General features: G+C 40.7%; 1 protein-coding gene across 1 annotated transcript in view; it reads left to right on the forward strand.

Annotated features, from left to right (window-relative positions):
* fat2 (FAT atypical cadherin 2) overlaps nt 1–18,983 on the forward strand; it is a 116,641-nt gene that overhangs the window by 23,329 nt on the left and 74,329 nt on the right. The window contains exons 4-7 of the mRNA XM_061048571.1: nt 7,350–7,408; nt 8,214–8,525; nt 9,625–9,832; nt 18,377–18,516. Coding sequence (XP_060904554.1) covers nt 7,350–7,408; nt 8,214–8,525; nt 9,625–9,832; nt 18,377–18,516 — 719 coding nt within the window. The remainder of the gene's footprint in view (nt 1–7,349; nt 7,409–8,213; nt 8,526–9,624; nt 9,833–18,376; nt 18,517–18,983) is intronic.

Genomic DNA, 18,983 nt, shown 5'->3' on the forward strand with positions numbered 1-18,983 from the left:
TAAATAATATAATATAAAGAAAAGCTCCAAAAAGGCAGTTCTATCCAGGTTTTAATAATGTGAACTTTTGATGGTTTTGGCTCAGAGCGAATGAAAATGAAAGAAAGAAAGAAAAGAAAACAGCTTACTGTCAGTGATGAGTATGTTCAATCATCCAAAACCAGCATCAGCCATTAGTATATGTGTCATTAGTAGGATCATCATCCAACTTGAACAATTCGGTGACCTTTGGACTTGGACTTTGGTAGTCTGAATCTCAGTCTGGAGGGTAGGAGCTCGAATTTCCAAAGAATGAAGAGAGTCTAACGGTCTAAGCTTCATTCTTACAAAAGACGCCAATGATCACTTTGCGTTTCAACATGTTTTTGTGGCCTATTTTTGTCCCTTTCCCGTTTCAACATTACATTTTCCCCTTTTACAATGCCAACACCATTGAGCCATGGTTTTTCCCAGCTTAGTGCAGATTAGCTGGACTGGTCTGTGACCTCAACCCCATCCAACACCTTTGGGACGACCTGGAATGAGCCAGACCTTATCACCCAAATATCAGTGTCACTCCGTACTAATCCACTGACACTTGGAGATTGGAAGCAGATAAGTGTCCATTGTTTTAGAATCAGATGTTCAACTATGATATGAGTGTAAAGTTTAGTGTCCACTTCAGGTAAAGTATTTTAAATCAAGGCAAGTAAGGAAGAAAGCCCATTAAGACGATACATTCACAAAGATTAGTCTGATCTTTGAAACACTCCAATTGACGGGTTCAATGAAAACTCTGATATCAGACTTAGTGATAACACAAATCCAGGTAAACGAGGGAGATGATGTTACCTTAAACAATGTTATCGTGCTGCTGAAACCTGACCTTTAAAACATGATCCACTTTATCTTATTTTCACACATGAACCCATCATTACTAACCAACCGGTGTAGAAACCTCTCATGCCCAGACAGGATGAATGACTCACAGCTGTGTGCAGCTTTCTGACTAAGTTTTCATTCTCCTACAGTGGGCATATATACCGCAGCGCAGTCTTGTCTGATTCAGCCTTAAAGAATTAGTTCAAAAACTTTTCAGCAGAGAAGGAAGAAAACACAAGTTAAATCCAGTTGGATCTGTTATTGTTGAGTTCTTAATTTGCGTTGAATAACTTTTTTCTCCGACTTGTACAAGTTGGTGCAGGGATCGAGGGTGCGCCAAATTGCCAAAATGATCGAAAAATTGCCGCCACTTGGTTGTGCAAATTCCACGTAGGTTTCATTGTCTTTCATGACTTTCAAAGAAAAAAAAAAAAGAAGTTGTTTTTTTGGCAAGGCCAGACAAGTCAAGAATTTCCAAACTCATTTGCATTTTTTAACAGCAAATTCCTCGAATCATTGCAGAGCCTTGAAGATTCTCGAAGTGATATTAAATGAAGCATTCTGTTTTTCTCTATTTTTAAAACTTAATGTTCAAATGCCATCAAATGAGAACTGGGTATGGTAAACAATTAAGAGATCATGTGGATATATTCTTTATTTTCTCTGTTTGACAATAAATCCACTGATTGGATACCAATAGATACCAAGTTGATCTACTACAGCTTTAATTGTGTGCTCATCTAAATCCTAATAAGTCATTTCTCAGAAATATATAATATGCCATAGAGCTCCATTGTGGTCCAAAAACTTCTCAAAGACTTTACTTCAAGTTGACCCACATATGGCACCCTGCTGTCCAAGTATTCACAACAGAGTATTATGTAGCTTTCTTGTATCTGTTTTGTTTTGATTACGTATCTGTTGATTTTTCAGCATCTTTTAATGTCGCCAGGTGTGCCACCTTGTGTAAATGTTCTACCTTGTGTTTTAAAAAGTGTACATTCTGCCTTTTGCAAGCAGCAACAAGTTAATAAAGTATTTCCTATTCCGATTCCTAACCATTGGCTGCAGAACATATAATGCCCAACAAATGCATTTTTTCTCCTAATTTTTAAAGTACACTAGAAACTTCAGTGATCCGCTGTTGTAGAAAAATACTGGGTCGTTTCAATAAATCATTTATAATTGCAACATTTAAAGATTCAAATTTGGTACAAGCCAATTAGCTGGGAGTGAGAGTGCAAGCAGTCTAATGAGGTCGGAAAAGGAAAAACAGAATCAGAGAGAAAGAAAGAGTTGGACAGGAGCCACTAGTCGGATTCAAGCCTTCAGCCGCCCGCTTGGGGGACTATAGCCTCCGTACATGTGACGCACACACCAACCACTAGGCTACCGGTGCCCGGACACATTTATCCCTTTTATGGGATTTTTGAACATAAGAAAGGCCTTTTTTTTTTTTTTTCTTTTCTTTTTATTGGATAGAACAGCTGAAGAGAGATATGGACATTTTGGGAAGAGAGAGGGGGTGGACATGCAGCTAAGGGCCGAGGTCGGACTCGAACCCACAGCCGCTGCGACGAGGATAATAACCTCTGTACATGGGTAGCCCTTCACTAAGCTATCAGCGTTCCCATCACTGTATCTTTTTCTTGACTCTTTCCAATCACTTTCAAAACATTCGCCTAGCTTCATGTTTCACTTCTTTTTTTTTCTTTGAGCTCACCTTCAGAAAGTGTATCCACCCATTAAACTATATCATTCATCAAGTAACACCGATAGTAACTCAGGAAAACACTGCAGAGGAGAGGCTCTCCGTCTCAGATCAGATAGTGATCTGATAATGAGGGGCACTCTTAGGGTCGGGGTGTGGGCCAGCTTGGGGGATTTGTTTTGTAATTAATTTGCATACATTTGTTACTGAAGAGGTCATTAAGTATTCTAAGTTCAAGCAACAAACCCCCTCTCTTGGGCAAAGCTGAGTGAATTTGGAGTCCTGTCTTGCACACTTGATTTGTTTGACTCACTGACTTTTTTTGTGAGAGCCTTTTTTTCCAGCTTGATTGGTATTACTGAAACGCTCCTCTTGAATCCCACTTAATTTGGAACTATCCCTTAAAAATACAGATAAGCATCACTGAGTGGAACAAGGCCATGTAAAAAAAAAAAAAATCACCAAATAGAGGATCGACCATTGAAGAGTCTTTCTTGGAGATGAGTCTAGCGAGAGAGACAAAACAAACAAACCGTGCCCTGACACGCCGGACTACACTATTTACTCTCGCAGGGTTTTGAAAACAGTCCAGCACGGCTGAGTGAAAACAGGCGACAAGGGTCAGACGAGGCTTTAGCCCTGATTCCCATGTCTGTGCTAATGACAAAAGCACACTTTCTATTGTGCCCCACCTGTCCTAATGATGTCCTCCCAGCAGGGCGTGTTTGCACTGTCGTAAAGAAAATCCAAATGACCCCATGCATCAGTTCACAGAGAAAAGCTCCCACACCTCCCTGAGTCTGCCTCCTTCACCAAGTCTGCCTCCTTAAACGTATTCCTCAGACTTATAACTGAACTCCATGACACACAGTTCTTAAGTGAACTTTAGCGTTTTTTTCACAAGCAGTGTGGCTAAAATACATACATCATCAAACTGATGTTGCATTGAGGATAAGTTCTTACCTCCTCTGCTTAGGGATTTTTCTACATATCGATTAAAGCCTCTTTGATCAATCTCTGCTATGTGTTGCACGTTTGTTAGAACTGCTGTGTTTTGAAGGAGAGGTTAGAAGTAGCTGGTTGTTATTACGAGGGGAGCGGTGACTAAATTAAAAACTTGTTTTTTTTGGCAAAAGAGATGAAGAAAATAAATGAACAGGCTGAAGAAAATCAACAATTACAGGACGCAAGCAGGAAGCTGACTTCCCTGCTGTGCTGAATATCATCAGGGGCAGAAAAAAGAAACACACAGAAGTTCATCCAGATTTGTCTTGTTCTCTTTTTATATCTGTAAAAGATCTTAACCTCATCCCCTGCTGGCACAGAGGCGATCTGTGTCGTTAAGCAATGAGAATAAACAGTGTCGGGAAGAATCAGGGATCGTACTTGGAGTCCTGCCCACCTGTGCTCACCTGGCCTTCAGCCTAACAAAACCCAACCTGCTGAAACGGTGACGCATGCATGGATAAGTTCAAACTCAAGGAGAACATCGACTTCTTCCAATGCCGCTTTAAATAAATCAATCACTCACTTGGGAACAGAATGAAAGCTTGTAGGAAACCCTCCACCCTTCTGCTTTCAATGCTTTCAAATCTTTTCAACATGGTTACAGTTGACATATATATGTATGGGAAGGCATTCTCCTTATTGCTCCTGATTGTTCACATATGCATCATATGCATCAATAACATTTCACACCAAGAACTAACAAGGGGTTTTCCTTGTCTCTTTGCTTTGGTATTAAAGAGGGAAAAACACCCACACACACATACAGACATAATTTCTCTGTGATCCACACCCTCCTCCAGCTGACCCCTCTTATTATGCAGCCAGTAACCCCGAGTGTCTGTGTGTGTGTCTCTGGTGTCCCTATTAGAGCTAATAATTGCCCTAAAACACTTCACTTCATTCGTTTAGATTAGATGCGACGAGGTCAAAAGCTCAGTTGGGAAATTGTCTCGCAGATGCAGAAAAAAATCGAGAAGTAACAACAACAAAAAAATAATCTAACTAAATACTTCAAAGAGGTGATTAAACAAGAAGAGTCTCGATAGAGAATTGTGATAAGTAAAATATTATGAAACATAAAAGTCACATAAATCTGACATGGATTAAGTATTTCTTTGACTAATGGATTAGTTTGATTAATAAAAAATGTGTCACATTGTTTCATCAGGATATTTGAAGATAATCTGCCTCTCTTTTAAAGATTAAAACACTATTTTGGATTGGATTCTGAAGCTTAACATGTTTCAACTTTGATGTAAATGACTAACAGCCCATTCCTCATAAAATCAATGTATAAGGGTTCAATTCCAGGAAAAAAAAGAGTCTTGTTAACTAATCTACAAGTCCTACTCTTTACATTTGACAAGAGAACATATAAACACAAAAATAAATCAATGCAATGTAAATGTTTTTAACATCAATGCAATGTAAACAACATAATAACCACCGTAATAACATACCACATATACCTGACATCCTAGTGAAGTTAAAGCTCACATATTATGAAATATACATATTGCACATTGTTTTTTCAAACACTAATATGTGTCTCTGGTCTGTCTACAAACCCTATCAAATATGAGAAAAGTTCATCCTCCCCATATTTTGCCTGCCCAGCTTTTCAGACTTGTGTGATCGAACAGGCTTTCCCTCCATGACATCACAAAGGGCAGTAACCCCTCCCCCAGGTGGGTGACACCCCCTCAGCAAAAGGCAGTTATACAAAATAAAAAGGAAAACTCTGAGGTCTTGTGAGGTAAATCGACTGATTTTATCGATTGTGTCTGGTGGCTTTAGAGAGCGTGATTGTAAACGGCTGTTTCATCTTTAACGACAAAGATTTCCCTCTTCAACAAATAGGTGTAATTATAAAAGGATCCTTAATAATAACTATCTAATCCTGTCTTTTTGGTGGCTGCCAGCTGACGTCATCAAGTCTTGAAAATTCCAAATACTTGACCTGAAAATAATACTTAACATCCCCCCCCCCCCAAGCTGAAGTGTCCTACCAGACAAACAGCTGTACACAGACCCATGTGTGTCAATAACCTGTCGAGCCACATAGTTTATAGGTTGTATCAGAATCACACAATTTGTTAGTGAATCAGACAGACACGCTGATTCACCAAACCGACACTCAGCTAACGTCTGGCACCACTGGTTGAGCCTGTATCAAATGATCCTTCGGTTAATTTAGCTTGTTCAACTGACACTAGAGTCACTTAGTGAGAGAGAGAGAGAGAGAGAGAGAGAGCTCTCTGATTGGCTGTTCCGCCTGATGAGTCTGGTGATCATTCAGAATAATTAGAATTCATATTCACCTTGAGTGTTCTCCTGCCTCTTCCAACCTCAAAAGTGCTCCACAGGGTGATGAAACAAAGTGGTGTGACATAACAAAATGTAACCTCAAGATGAATGTTTAAGCTTTCGAACACATCTCTTTTTTTCTACACGTTTATTCTTTCATTTCAAGTCTTTTTTCTTCTTCTACCAATTTCTAAACATAAATTCAGCATATAAATCTTTTCTCCTTAACACAACATATTCACTCATTTGAGATTCGTGACATAGACATACTGTTTCACCCTAGTTATTAAAATATGAAGTACACAGGAACACATTGATCACTCTCTCACTCCATTCTCATGTATTTAGTTAATTGTTTCCTTTTCAAGCTTTGTTTCTGTTTTTACTTGTTTTTTGTCTGAATCATCTTCCTGTCGTGTCTTCCGTTGACTCTATCCATCAATGAATCACAGCAAGTGTTATCTCAAGACATTTTACAAAGAGCAGTTAAAAGACCTAACTCATAGCTTTATTACAAAGACCCAACGTTAATCCATCATGAGCACAACACTTACCAACACTTTGTAAACTTACAGTGGTAAGAAAAAAACGTCCTTTTAAGAGACAGAAGTCTTGACTCATGATGAACAGCCACGTCGGGTTTGAAAAAGGGGATAGAGAGAGATGCACGAAGAAGGATCGGAACTTTACCAAGTTGTTGTAGCTTCGGTCATCGGTCATCTTATCCCAACATTATACCCTTTCCCATTTTATATAGTGTTAATGTATGTAAAAAACAACTGAAGCAAACTTTCTCTTCAGATAAAGACCATGAGATGCAGATGAAAGTTCCACAAATTACTTATTATTGATCTTTAATCGCTTTTCTATGAGAAAATTAATTTTATTTTGATCATTATTATAATGTGGTTATGTATACTTTTATGGTTTAACAAGACGGAAGCTGCAAAAATGTAGGTATCCTGGTAAGATACTCAAAAAACCTGGAAAACACAATTTCCCCATATATTCATAAGTGTAATACTTCAGCAGAAAGCTTGTGTTTTCATCCAGCTGGCTCAAAAAAAATAAGACACGCAACTCACACTGCACGTACACAAGCCTTCTGTTACTACTTTATTCACCATCACACACATTTGTACCAAAACAACAGCAGGAACAACATCCATAAACCAAAGGTGTTTTCTTAGGTGCGAACACTTCTGTGAGAAACACACACACACACACACACACACACACACACACACACACACACACACACACACACACACACACATACACACACACACACACACACACACACACACCTAAAACAACAGTAGCAGTAACTCTCCTAACTGTGTGTGTTTGTTTGTTGGGGGTAATTAGTACTCTCACTTCCCTGGACTGAGACTCCCACCATTGACTCTGTGTGTGTGTGTGTGTGTGTGTGTGTATGTGTGTGTTTGGTGTGTGTGCACAGGTGTTATCAGGACTCACTCAGCGCTGGATCGGGAGGATAAGGCGGAGCACACTGTCGAGGTGAGACTCTTCAAAAAAACACTTTCATTTCCCTTCCGATTCAAGGTGAAACACAGCAAAACAAAAAAAGACTGCTGTTTTTGTTGAGCATTCGATGTTCTGAGTATCAGTAAATCCTAAACAATGTGATCGGCAGACCCACACACTGCACTACAAATCTTCTATAAGGACAACATAACGAGTGAAAACATGTCGATTACAGGCACTTACAGGTGATGTGATCACACATGGACATCTTTGAGTACATCTGTTCACACATGGGATGATAAAGTCTCTTTACATGTGTCTCCACTGACCATTTGTTATTGGATCTTACTCCTTAGCTCCACAGTATTTTCTTACTCAAAAACAAATCAACAAATGAAAATGTGTGATGCAGACTTTAACCTTGAAGCGGTGGATCTCCACCGCAGACTGGACTCTCTTGTAGGAAGGTATTCTTGTTGCAAAAACAGAAAGTTTGGGATGAGTTGCTTTACTGCTGCCTGTAGAGCAACACTTAACTCGCACGGTCATTTGTTCTGTTGTGTTAAACAGAATAAAAAGCAATAACACCAAAACGAAATGAATCCATGAAGGGCAGCAAGAGAACAGCAACACTCTGTTGTGAGAGTTAAAATGACTGTTTCTGTCTATGGAGTCTGGTGGCTTTGCATTTAGTGTGCTCTTCTTTACACATCGTCCCAAAAGAGACTCTGGAAAAGTTCATAACAGTTCTTTTTTCACAACTTAATTATTATATTCTGCACAAGCTTTCAACCAGATTGACATGATGATGATAATCCTCTTTCTTCACCCTCTTCAGGTCATCGTCTCTGACAATGGAACGCCTTCTTTGAGCTCCACCGCCACCGTCGTGATCCGAGTTCTGGACGCAAACGACAACCGGCCAAAATTCACTGACAAGCTCTTCCACGTCACGCTGCCTGAACAGCTGCACCGGGCCGGTAAACGGGAAGTGTGCAGGATGGTCGCCCACGACGACGATGAGGGCTCGAACGCCGTGGTCACCTACAAGCTCCAGGACAACAAGGACGCGCGTTTCGAGATCGACTCGGTGACTGGTGTAGTGACGGCGCTCGGGGATTTCTGGCCTCGAAACTACAGTATTCTCACGGTGAGTTTCAAGGACTCCATCTACAGCTGTCCGTTATTATCGTGTCATTTAACCACATTGAATTGTGCAGCTTTGCAGCCAAAACACGCCTCATATCTTTCACCAGGAGTGATTATGAGTTTGTATTCATAAAGACTTGGGGTAAATACTCTCTCTGAAGAGTCCTGATTCATTTGTGTGTCTCTGTAGGAGGTGTGGACACTTAAAAGTCTTGGCCGAGCCCACCAGCTCTGCTAAAGAGGCTTAATTACCCGTGCTTAACACCCTGAAAGGCACTTCTCTAACACCTGCTCTGAAACCAGCGCATGTTCTCAGTCCTTGTCATCACTCAGCTTTTTGTAGAAGTGACGGAGGTTAACCAGTTGCAAGAAAAGCACCGCAGGATTTCAGAGACATCTTAAAAGTCTGTTTTTTTGTACTCCCCCCTGGACGTACAGAGCGCTCATTAAGAGCTTGTTTCTCTGCACGATGAGCAAGTGTACATGTAGTTTTACTTGTTTTTGGTAGGGATTTTTAACAACGGGGTTCAGACCGCCTATTAAAATATTCCACCTGTGCTTGAGTTTTTGATTAGCACGTACAATAGAGAGTTAGCTACTTTAAATGCGCATGCAAACACCGCATCAAAGGTAAGAAGATACTCACTCTCATGGCACAGTGCAGGAGAAAACCAATCATTCAACATGTAATGTGACTTAAAATCCGACTCTAAAACTATTTAAATTGATCCTCATCAGTGGAAACCTGTAAAAACGTAGTAAAATGACAATGTAGTAAAACATAAAAGTGGCTAAATCAAGAACAAAATACTTTATTTAGCCATCTCATTTAAGTGATGATAGGACATTTTTACTTAGTTTACAACTTTAAACCAGCTATAGTTTGGGATGACATCATGGAAATATCAAATACATTTGATGTTAGCGTTAAGGACGGGACGACATAGTTTCAATACATACACAATACATTTATCTTATACATTCATTTTGTGGATTTCCATAATCGTGATTTTCAGGATATATTTTTGTGAATAGTGTTACGGAGGCCTAGGTAGTCTTGACATGAAATGAAACTTCAATATTTATTCAATTGATTTCAGATTAAAGCGACAGACCAGGGCAGCCCATCGCGCTCCTCTACAGCGAGACTTGACATCGAGTGGATCGCCCTCCCGCCGCCCTCTGCCGAGCCGATCACATTCGACGAGCCCAACTTCACCTTTGCCGTCATGGAAACGCAGCCCCTCACTTACATGGTGGGCATCATCATGACCGAGACGCACCGGCAGAAGTGGTTCGATATCACAGGTGAGGGGAAATAAAAAAACACACACGCACACATTCCGGCATCGAGCCGAGTATTGATCGAGGGCTGTTTGCTGTGCAGGTGAGGGGAAGGAAACAGAACAAACTTCAGGCCCTGATGAAAAACAAGCTGCACACAAATGAGGGCAATGATCTCTTAAAGAAGACAAAGGATGGAGGAGAAAACAATTCATATGAATTTCCTCAGTATCAGGGCTCAGAGATCACTGCCTAACTACTTCTCATAGATCACAGTTTCTCCTTCTCTGCTTGAGGCGAGGTAAAAAGCAAACACATAAGGAAAGATTTCTGACATTCTCTGCATTGCCACTTGCGCCTAAGTGCTGAGAATACAAGCAGGTTGCAGCCGTCATCCATCTGAATGAGCCTCCATATGAACGGGAGGCAAGTTATTTTCTAAAGGTCAGCAGAGTCCGGCAGCAGTGACTGATACCGAAGCAGAGCCCGGGCCGTGGCAAACAATATTAGAGTGAATTTACTCCCTGATATCTTTACGGTTACACATCATCAATCTGTGATTTGAAAGTGTTTCCAAGACTCATTTTCTTCTAAGGTGCTGTGATTTATTTCATTGATCAACTGCAGGTTTTCTTCAATCAGCCTCTACATCATCAAATGTTTCCCAGAGGTGTTTTAGTCAGTTGGCCAGACTTCATGTGACTTTCAGTTGTTCAAATGCAGCTGATAGAGACTGCAGAAGTAGACTCACCAGCATGAGTTTTCAGTAGATCCCCACATAATTTGCGGCCATTCCTGTTAGCATGTACTAAACATATGAAACTTAATCAATGCAGCACCTTTACGGCGAGGTAAAAAGGGCTTTACATCAACAAATGTGCAAAAATACACAGCACAAAAGGACTTCGAAAATACACATATGAAAAGAAAAAACAAACAGCAAACAAGCTTCTCCCACAGTAACGCTTTAAATTACAGAGATGTTGATGTAAAGAACTGGGTGAACAGTTTTGACTACGCGTTTGTGTGCACATGACGGCTGCCTCGAATTCCCTGCGTCTGTTTAGTGCTTCACTTGTGTACGTCCTCATAATCTGACGCAACACTGACGCAGGATGCAACAGAGACGTTTGAGGACACTAGTGATCTTATGGTTAGGACATTTCCCAATGTCTAAGAATTGCAACTTTAACTCAAATATCTGAAGCTTTAAGAACCCGTCGGTTACATAACATGAGCCCGGAGATGTACATAGAGCTCTGAAGTGATGGCAGTTTAGTTTCTGTTTTGAAGGTAACTAATGTGATCATTTAATCTATAGGATTTATCTTTCTAAGTATGTTTTCTGTCACAGACGAGACATGCCTCAGAGGGGCAATCTAAGGCTTAGGTGTGGCCATTAGCGCTCACTGACCTCGTTCACCTTAATTTAGCATGTTCAGGGTTCCTCTGCAGCCTGAATGAGTGTGAAAAATAATAATTTTCTTGGGAAATTTCAGGTCTGGATTTCCAGGCATGGATAAAAAAAAAAGACTATAGAAATATATTTGTGTTTTCCAACTATGACTATCAAAAAAAAAAAAAAAAAAAAATACATTCCCTGAAATTGATTTCTAGATTTAACACCTTCAAAAATATATATTTGTGCAGAAGTGTTCCTGCAATTTTTGGGGAAATACAAAACAATCGCCCATTATAGGTTGCCTTCTTTGTTTAGTTTTTTTTTAAATCTAATTTTATAATTCACTCAAAGAGCGTACCGGTAATGTATTTTAAAGTTGAAATTTATTTTTTTATTTTTTCCTCAGTTCCAAATTGTGTATCTCACTTTCAACTAATACAGCCTACTTGAAACACTGCAAAGAAAAAATTATGGACAGTAAAGCAGTAAAAAAAAAAAAAATTTGTCAGTTTTAATTCAATGTAATTTCATACATTTTAGACAGACTTAAGAAAAACTGAAAAATTGCAAGCAAAAAATAGATAGAGAATACCACCTTGCAACCACAGAAGCTTAGGTGTCCCTGGAGTGATAGATGAAAAGAGAAAAAGAGGCGGGATGAGAGGAAAAAAAGGTCTCTGTGTCAGCGGTTCAGCAGGACATATTCTCTCTGTGAGGATAAATCAGCAGCGTCTCTCCTCTCATCACCTGCCAGATCACCACAGGAAGGACGGTCGGCCATTCCTCTTCTTCTTCCTCCTTTTGTGCCTCTCTCTCTGGCTTCTCAAGCATAAAGAGGAAGACTGCCACGGAGGGCTTTCTAACAAAAAAAAAGACAACATATTTGGATGAAGAGTCCATCTGGGGGTGTCAGTGTCACGTTCCTTTTCAGCCTCCCAGGAAACACATCAGGGTTCTTCCAGGCTGTTTCCTGCCAGGCGGGGCAGCAGTGTGTGCAGACAAATATCGAGCTTCCTCCTGTTCAGTTTGTTGTGCCAGGCTAGACCCGTGCCAGAACTCCGCAAACCCTCTCTGCATCCCTGAAGAGACTCTCAGTTGTCTCAAAGCTGCTGAAGCCGGATGTTACGTCTTGTGACATTTGTATGGTTTCAAGAAACAAAGCAGCACTGAGCATCGTGAGAAGTGTGACTGGATGTTATGACATATTTTATCCATGAACTGTAAAAAACATGGACGCTGTGTCAGTGACCAATGAAGACCTGTGTTATGAAGAACAATTAAGGTGGTCGCCATATTGGAAATGCTCACTCACCCAGACTTTTGATCAATCTAGAAAAAGGCAAAGAGGTGGAGCAGAGGTGGGCTTTAATATAATCCAAACAAATGCATTCCAAAAAAAAGGCCAACCCCTTTTCAGTTTAAACCAATAAAGAAATGAACTCTAGTGAACAAACCTTTTTTCAAACCAGGCTGTAAACATGTTTATTTCTGCTTTAAAAATCGATTGTTTCATATTTGACCTAACTGGAAATTTATGATGAATTTACAGCAAAAGGTTGAGAGGCACCACAACACACAAATACTCTTTTAAAATCATCTGTGACAGTAACATCTTTTGAAAAGCCAGTTGGTTTGATGCCAACAAAAGGTGTTATCACAAAAACATAGTAATGATTGAACTTTTCTTTGACATTGACAGACATTGTTTTAAATCAGTTATGTTGTGAAAAATCACCAATGAAGTGATGGCCTGCAGCTGTGAGGTAACTGACTGGAGTAAAGTGTTAGTGCAATATTTGTCTTTGAAATAAAGTGGAAAAGTATTCTGTGGTTAAGTGTTTATTAGGTAACTTCCCACCTCTGCTCTGTGATGTATTCCATGTTTTCCAGAAGCTTTGAAAGCTGCATGTTCAATTAATCAGACCGTAAGGTTTTTTTTTTTTGTAATGTTGGATAACTGTGAAGCGCTTTTCCCCCTGTGAGGTCTGCAAAACGTCACTGAGTAATTATCACTGAAGGCCTGTCAAGTTTTAGTCCGACCAATCCTTTTCTTTTCTTCTCGTCTAATTATCTTTTTAATTGAATGAACCATGACGTTCCCCCCTGCAGTCTTATTTCAATCTTACTTTGAAGACTACAGTACATTACCTAACTGGAGACTATATACTGAACTCTTTTTATTCAAGTTTCTTTCCATTATTGTCTGCTCCCCGGTCATGTATCACTGACCCTCATCTCAGTGTTGGCAGATGAGGGAATGTTGTTGTGTCACAGGACTCCTCTGCCATGCAGATATGATCAGATATTCATCGTCCGGCTCCTCTCCAGCACCAGAACCCAGATGCCTATCGAGGCTCTCGGGCCATGAGATAACTCAGAGAGACAAATAAAGACTTCCCTAGCTGTCAAAACAACTCAAACCGACTCCTGGGTATTTGCACAAAACTATTGTGCTGAATTTAGAGCCCGGTGGAAATAGAAAATCAGGGGCACGGTATCAAAGAGCAGACATGGGGCTCTCTCTCTGCTTTGTTTGTTGATGGATTCAGCATCCATCTATCTTAGCACTGAAGCGGGTCCCAGCTGGGGGCGATGTGGTCGGGATGAGGGTCAGAAGCTGCAGGTTTGAGGTCTTGACTCTCTGCTGGAGGACAAGGCTTGTCCTCTGCAGGTCAGATTGCAGAGTTCAGGCTTGTCCAGGTCTGAAGAGTTCCCCGATAGGAACGCAGTAAGGTTGAAAAAACACTGATATTTTAAACTAAGGTCTATCCGTCATTCTGGCCAAGGCTGAGATGGAAAAAGTCTGATAGCAGGTTTGGCATAACTAATAGTAAATAAACTCAATTTGGTTCCTTCTCAGACAAGTTTTAACATTTTCCGCACTTGGAATGTAGTGTAACTGTCTTGCACAGCAGGGTTTAAGAGGAAGTGCATCAAAGAAAAGAATCAATAGCCCTTCATTTCCGACCCTCATCTGTTGTTACAACCTCTGAGCAGTGACTTAAAGAAGACACCAGCAGGTCAAATCAGAGAAAAGGATGTTCTCTCTGCAGGAAAGTTGACTTGATGTTGTGTGCACACAGCGGTTTGTCCTCTCCTGAGCGGAGCTGCTGAGGCAGGTATACCTAAAGGAGACCCTGAGGCAGATGCAGGACAAGTGCAGAAATTAAACCAACTTATAGTATGCCTTTGAGCCATTATTGGAGGAAGTTGCAGCTGAAATGACATCTGTTTTTTGGTCTTTTTAACTTCCCCTCCTCAGAATGCCCTGAAGGGAATGTCTGCTTCCGTCTATAGCTGCTTAGTGACTGCGATAAAACCCTTTCCCTATCTGAGTTTGGTCCTTTTAGAGCCAAGAGTGCAAGTCAGCAAGGATATTCCACTCCAAATCTTAACTTCAGAATGCATCATATTCAGTTGTTTCAACCATTTGTCAGAGAAATTTATACAAAAAGGTTGGCACCCAGTCTGAGCTCTCTAAGAAAACAGTACATTTTCTCAAAAAAGCAATAACGCCCCAAAGCAATACCAAAGTGACAGGTAAAACAAACGACGTGCTCTTTGTTCTTCTTGAGGCACAAAGATATCAACATTTCCCTGAGGGTAGCAGTGAAGGATGGGCTGCATCTGTATTCTAACCTTAAAAAGAACTATTGATGTTGTCTTTTTGGTGCCTTGTTGATTTGGGTATCTGGTTGGAATTTGGCTCCATGGTGGGCCTGAAGAAAGGTCACCTAAATCATCAGGATTTATCACCTGAGGACTGTTAAGGTCCAAAGCAACTGGCCAAAGATTTTTTGAGATACCTGGCTCTGGAAAAAGTTGTAAGGTTTGTTAAACAAACATTAGCAAATTGGGACGTGCATTATGTCAGCAAATACAACCACTGCAGCATAGAATAGAATAGAATAGAATGTCTTTATTGTCATTATACAATGTACAACGTCTGTGCAGAAAGCAAATGGGACCTTTGGAAATGGGAACTTTAAAGACATTAGCAGTGGGGCGCTGGTGGCCCGGTGGTTGTGGCACGAGCCCCACCTACATACGGAGGCTTTAGTCCTCGATGCAGAGACCATGGGTTTGAGTCCTGCCTCAGCCCTTCGCTGCACGTCTTCTCTTGCTCTTTGTTCCGGACATTTCCTTTCTCTCTTCAGCTGCCCTATCCAATAAAGGTAAAAACCACCCAAAAATATCACATTAGCTGTAATCTAGTTTATAATGAATTTAGAAATCTCCCCAAAATCCAATTATGATCTACTACTTCCTTTTCCATTAAATTGGAATAATAGTTTTTTTAACCTTGGCACTATTTTGAATGTGTTGGCATGCACATCTTATAACAAGGTTTTAATAATTGATAGGCTTTTGGTATTTTCAATATATATATTTATAACTGTGTAACTTTAAAATTTGCTTCATGTTCCTCTTTATGACAAATCCATTAGTATCCTCGGTTTTTTAAACCCAACTTGCAAGGCAGATCTTGTATTCACACTCATTTTTAGCTCTGGTTTGGTCTCCATCAAGTACTAAGAAGAGGTCTCTTATGACCTAAATGTTCTTCTTTCTCCACCTGCTATTCTCTTTTTGTCTTTGTGAAGAGGACAGTGTTTATGCCAGCTGCTACTGTGTAAAATGAGGATGAATGTCTGAGCAGTTGAACCTTCTCCACCTTGACCTCCCTTTCTGCATCTCTGCATTTGATTTCCACTCATGTGTCACACAAAGCGTCATATGAGCAGGTACTGAAGGAAGTCAAGGAAGGCCTGTTAAATGACTGATGGGCTCCACCGTAGCCCTGACCCAGATAAACATGCAGAAGACGGATGAATGGATAAAAATGTCAGTGTAATTCCTGCATAGGCGATCCTTTTTTTCCTGTGTAGCGTGACATTTTGGCGTGCACATTTTTTTCTCCCAGTACCATGAGTAAAAGATATTTTTTGCATGGCTGACCCCACAGGGAATGAAATCTCCAAGCTTGTCGGGGGATATTATATCTTCCTGGAGATGATCAGTAAAGTGAAAAATTGATTCTACAGTACATCTTCCTCCCTCCACGCTGAGATGACAGACGGCAATGTGCGATGCTGCGTCTGATTCAGCCAGGCTTCCTGGATGCTGATGTGTGTCTTACAGGAAGTCAATCCAGGGATTTGGAAACTAAATCAGTTAAACAGACCAGTAAATTTGTCTGGTTAGCCTGCAGTGTTCCAGCTCGGTCGTTAGGGCGTAACTGACAGAAAAATGACCTCTGGATGACCCTATTATCTATCGATCAAAAACAAACAAAGAGAGTGCAGAGAGATCGGTTTATCTTTGTTTCAAGGCGAGAAGAATAAAGAAAACAGTGATAGAAGATGCAAAAAAAATCCGTGGGCAGCCATCACTGACAGTAATAGAAACATATTTAGAGGTATAAAAGTGTGTGTTTAGCCCTTCACAAGGTGGACATCTTAATAATAAACACCATCTGGCTGTGCAGGCATGAGGTTTACCTCTCTCGCGTACAAACACACAACATGCTGAGAGGTAAGAAAGATGCCACGAAGCAGGAAAATTCACAATGGCGCAGATAAAAAAGTGAAGAGTGCAGGGAAAGAGAGAGGGCAGGAAAGGAAAGGAGGAGAGGATAGAGGGAAACAGATGGACAAAGTGAGTCACTATTAAGGTTGATTTAGAACACAGTATGTCAGAGAATTTACTGGTTTTGAACAAAGGAACAAAACAATCACGCCTGTAGTCTGTAAACAATCCATTGAAATTGGTTAAATCATATATAGAACCAAACTAAGACTGCTGTGTGCTTATTTAAAGAGAAAAACACACTTTGGAACACCTGAAGGTTGTGTTTTATTGGCAGTAATTTAGACCAGCATGGGCTTTTTCCTGTATCAGTAAAGTCTTAACAGACTTGGTTTGTGGTGGAGTCAATATTATTTTTAACTGACTGAGGACACAAACACAAACAATAAACTGACTGAAGTCATGACATGAACCTGAGTGAATCAAGGCCCAGACAAGATACTCCATGACAAACTTACAACCAAACAAGAAACAGAAACCTGGAAAAAAAACCTGACACATGCACATACTCACATCATTGACTGCCTATGAACATGGACGGGTCAACTCCGTCTCCTTCCTTGTATAATAGTAAAGCCAAAATGTTACTGCAACAAGGGGCACCGACATGTTGCACTTGTGACGTTATTTGGAGCCAAGTCTTGGCACAGAAGGGAGCTGGCTGGTCAAATTGCAGAATGACATCATGCTTCTTCCCATAATGGCAGCACACATTTATAGGATAGACAGTGTTGTTTCTTTTGTTGAGCTTGTTGGTGTATCAGTTGGTTTCTCTCCCCTTTCTGTAATTAAGAGACCATCGGTCATGTTGTGTTGTGATTGATGGATTTATATGCAGGAGGAAAATATTTCCTTTTTTTTTTAAATATTCTTTTGGGGGCTTTTGGGCCTTTTGGAGAGATAGGACAGTAGATAGAGATGATATCAGGGAGAGAGAATGGAGATTGACATGTGGGAAAGGAGCCACAGGTCGGACTTGAGCCAGGGCCGCCCACCTGGAGGACCACAGTCTCTATACAGGGGATGTGCACTCTATCCACTGCGCCACCAGTGCCCCCCATTTTTGTCGTTACTTTTTTTGTACCATTTTAATTCACTAATTCTAACAGGATACAGTTTTTAGAATAATTAAAAGTCAGTTTTTACAGATGAAGTCGAGATAAGATGAGGCGTGAAAGTTTGCTTCTTACATCTGTTCATTATTTTTCACCTGTTGCTACACGACAGCACATACTTGGCTTTGTCTTCAAAGTTCTTTTAAAATGAGACTATAGTATTGAAGGAGTTTTGGCCTTCCAAAGTTAGAAGGTGGATCATTAATTATAGCGCCTCCCCCCTCCGGGAAATCATCGCAGTTCTTCACACGCTGGAGGTCAACGCCAAGATGCATCATTCCCACCACCCGTCAAAATCAGAGCTGCAGCCTCTGACGTATCATCTGAGATATCACATCTGACAGCTGGGCTCAGCCTGATTCATAACCTCACCTACTGTAGCATGGACACTTGATGGAATAAACCTCTATCTCCATCTGTCTGTCTCTCCCTCACCTGTATCTCTCTCTCTCTCTCTCTCAGGTGGTGATGAGGAAAAGGACTTTGACATCCAGAGGAACACAGGAACCATCTCGATCGCCCGTCGTCTCGATGCAGCTCGACGCTCCAACTACAACATGACGGTGCGAGTCACTGATGGCCACCACAGTGCCACAACACAGGTGAGAAACATGAAACCTGATTACAAAAACAGGCGTCATATGTGAAAAAGCAATAGATAGAGGATGTTTTTATTTAGAATTTACAGAAATGAACCAAAATAACTCCAATTAAAGATTTCCCAACAAAGATCAAGAAAAACTAAAGTCACTTTGAACCAACCCTGACCCCGATGAAGGCCACAAGCTGAAACGTGTTGGTCTAATAAAGTGAATGAAGTTGCTCTTCACACTTCATACTAAGTGTTGCTGGAGCATTTTGACCTCTTCAAGCCTTTCACTCTTCATGCATCTTGGTAGTTGGTGTAGTCGTGCCAGACAAACCCTACTCTGCTTCTTGAACCTACAAAAAAGCTGCAAAGAACTTCATGATGTCCTCATTCGATTTCGAGGTTGAGAATCTAACTTTAACTTGTGCAAAAGGTGAAGAAGCTGTGCAGCGGTGTGTTTCATTTTGAACATCATTTTCT

This window comes from Labrus mixtus, chromosome 10 (genome assembly GCF_963584025.1).
Source record: "Labrus mixtus chromosome 10, fLabMix1.1, whole genome shotgun sequence".
In the NCBI taxonomy this organism is placed as follows: domain Eukaryota; kingdom Metazoa; phylum Chordata; class Actinopteri; order Labriformes; family Labridae; genus Labrus; species Labrus mixtus.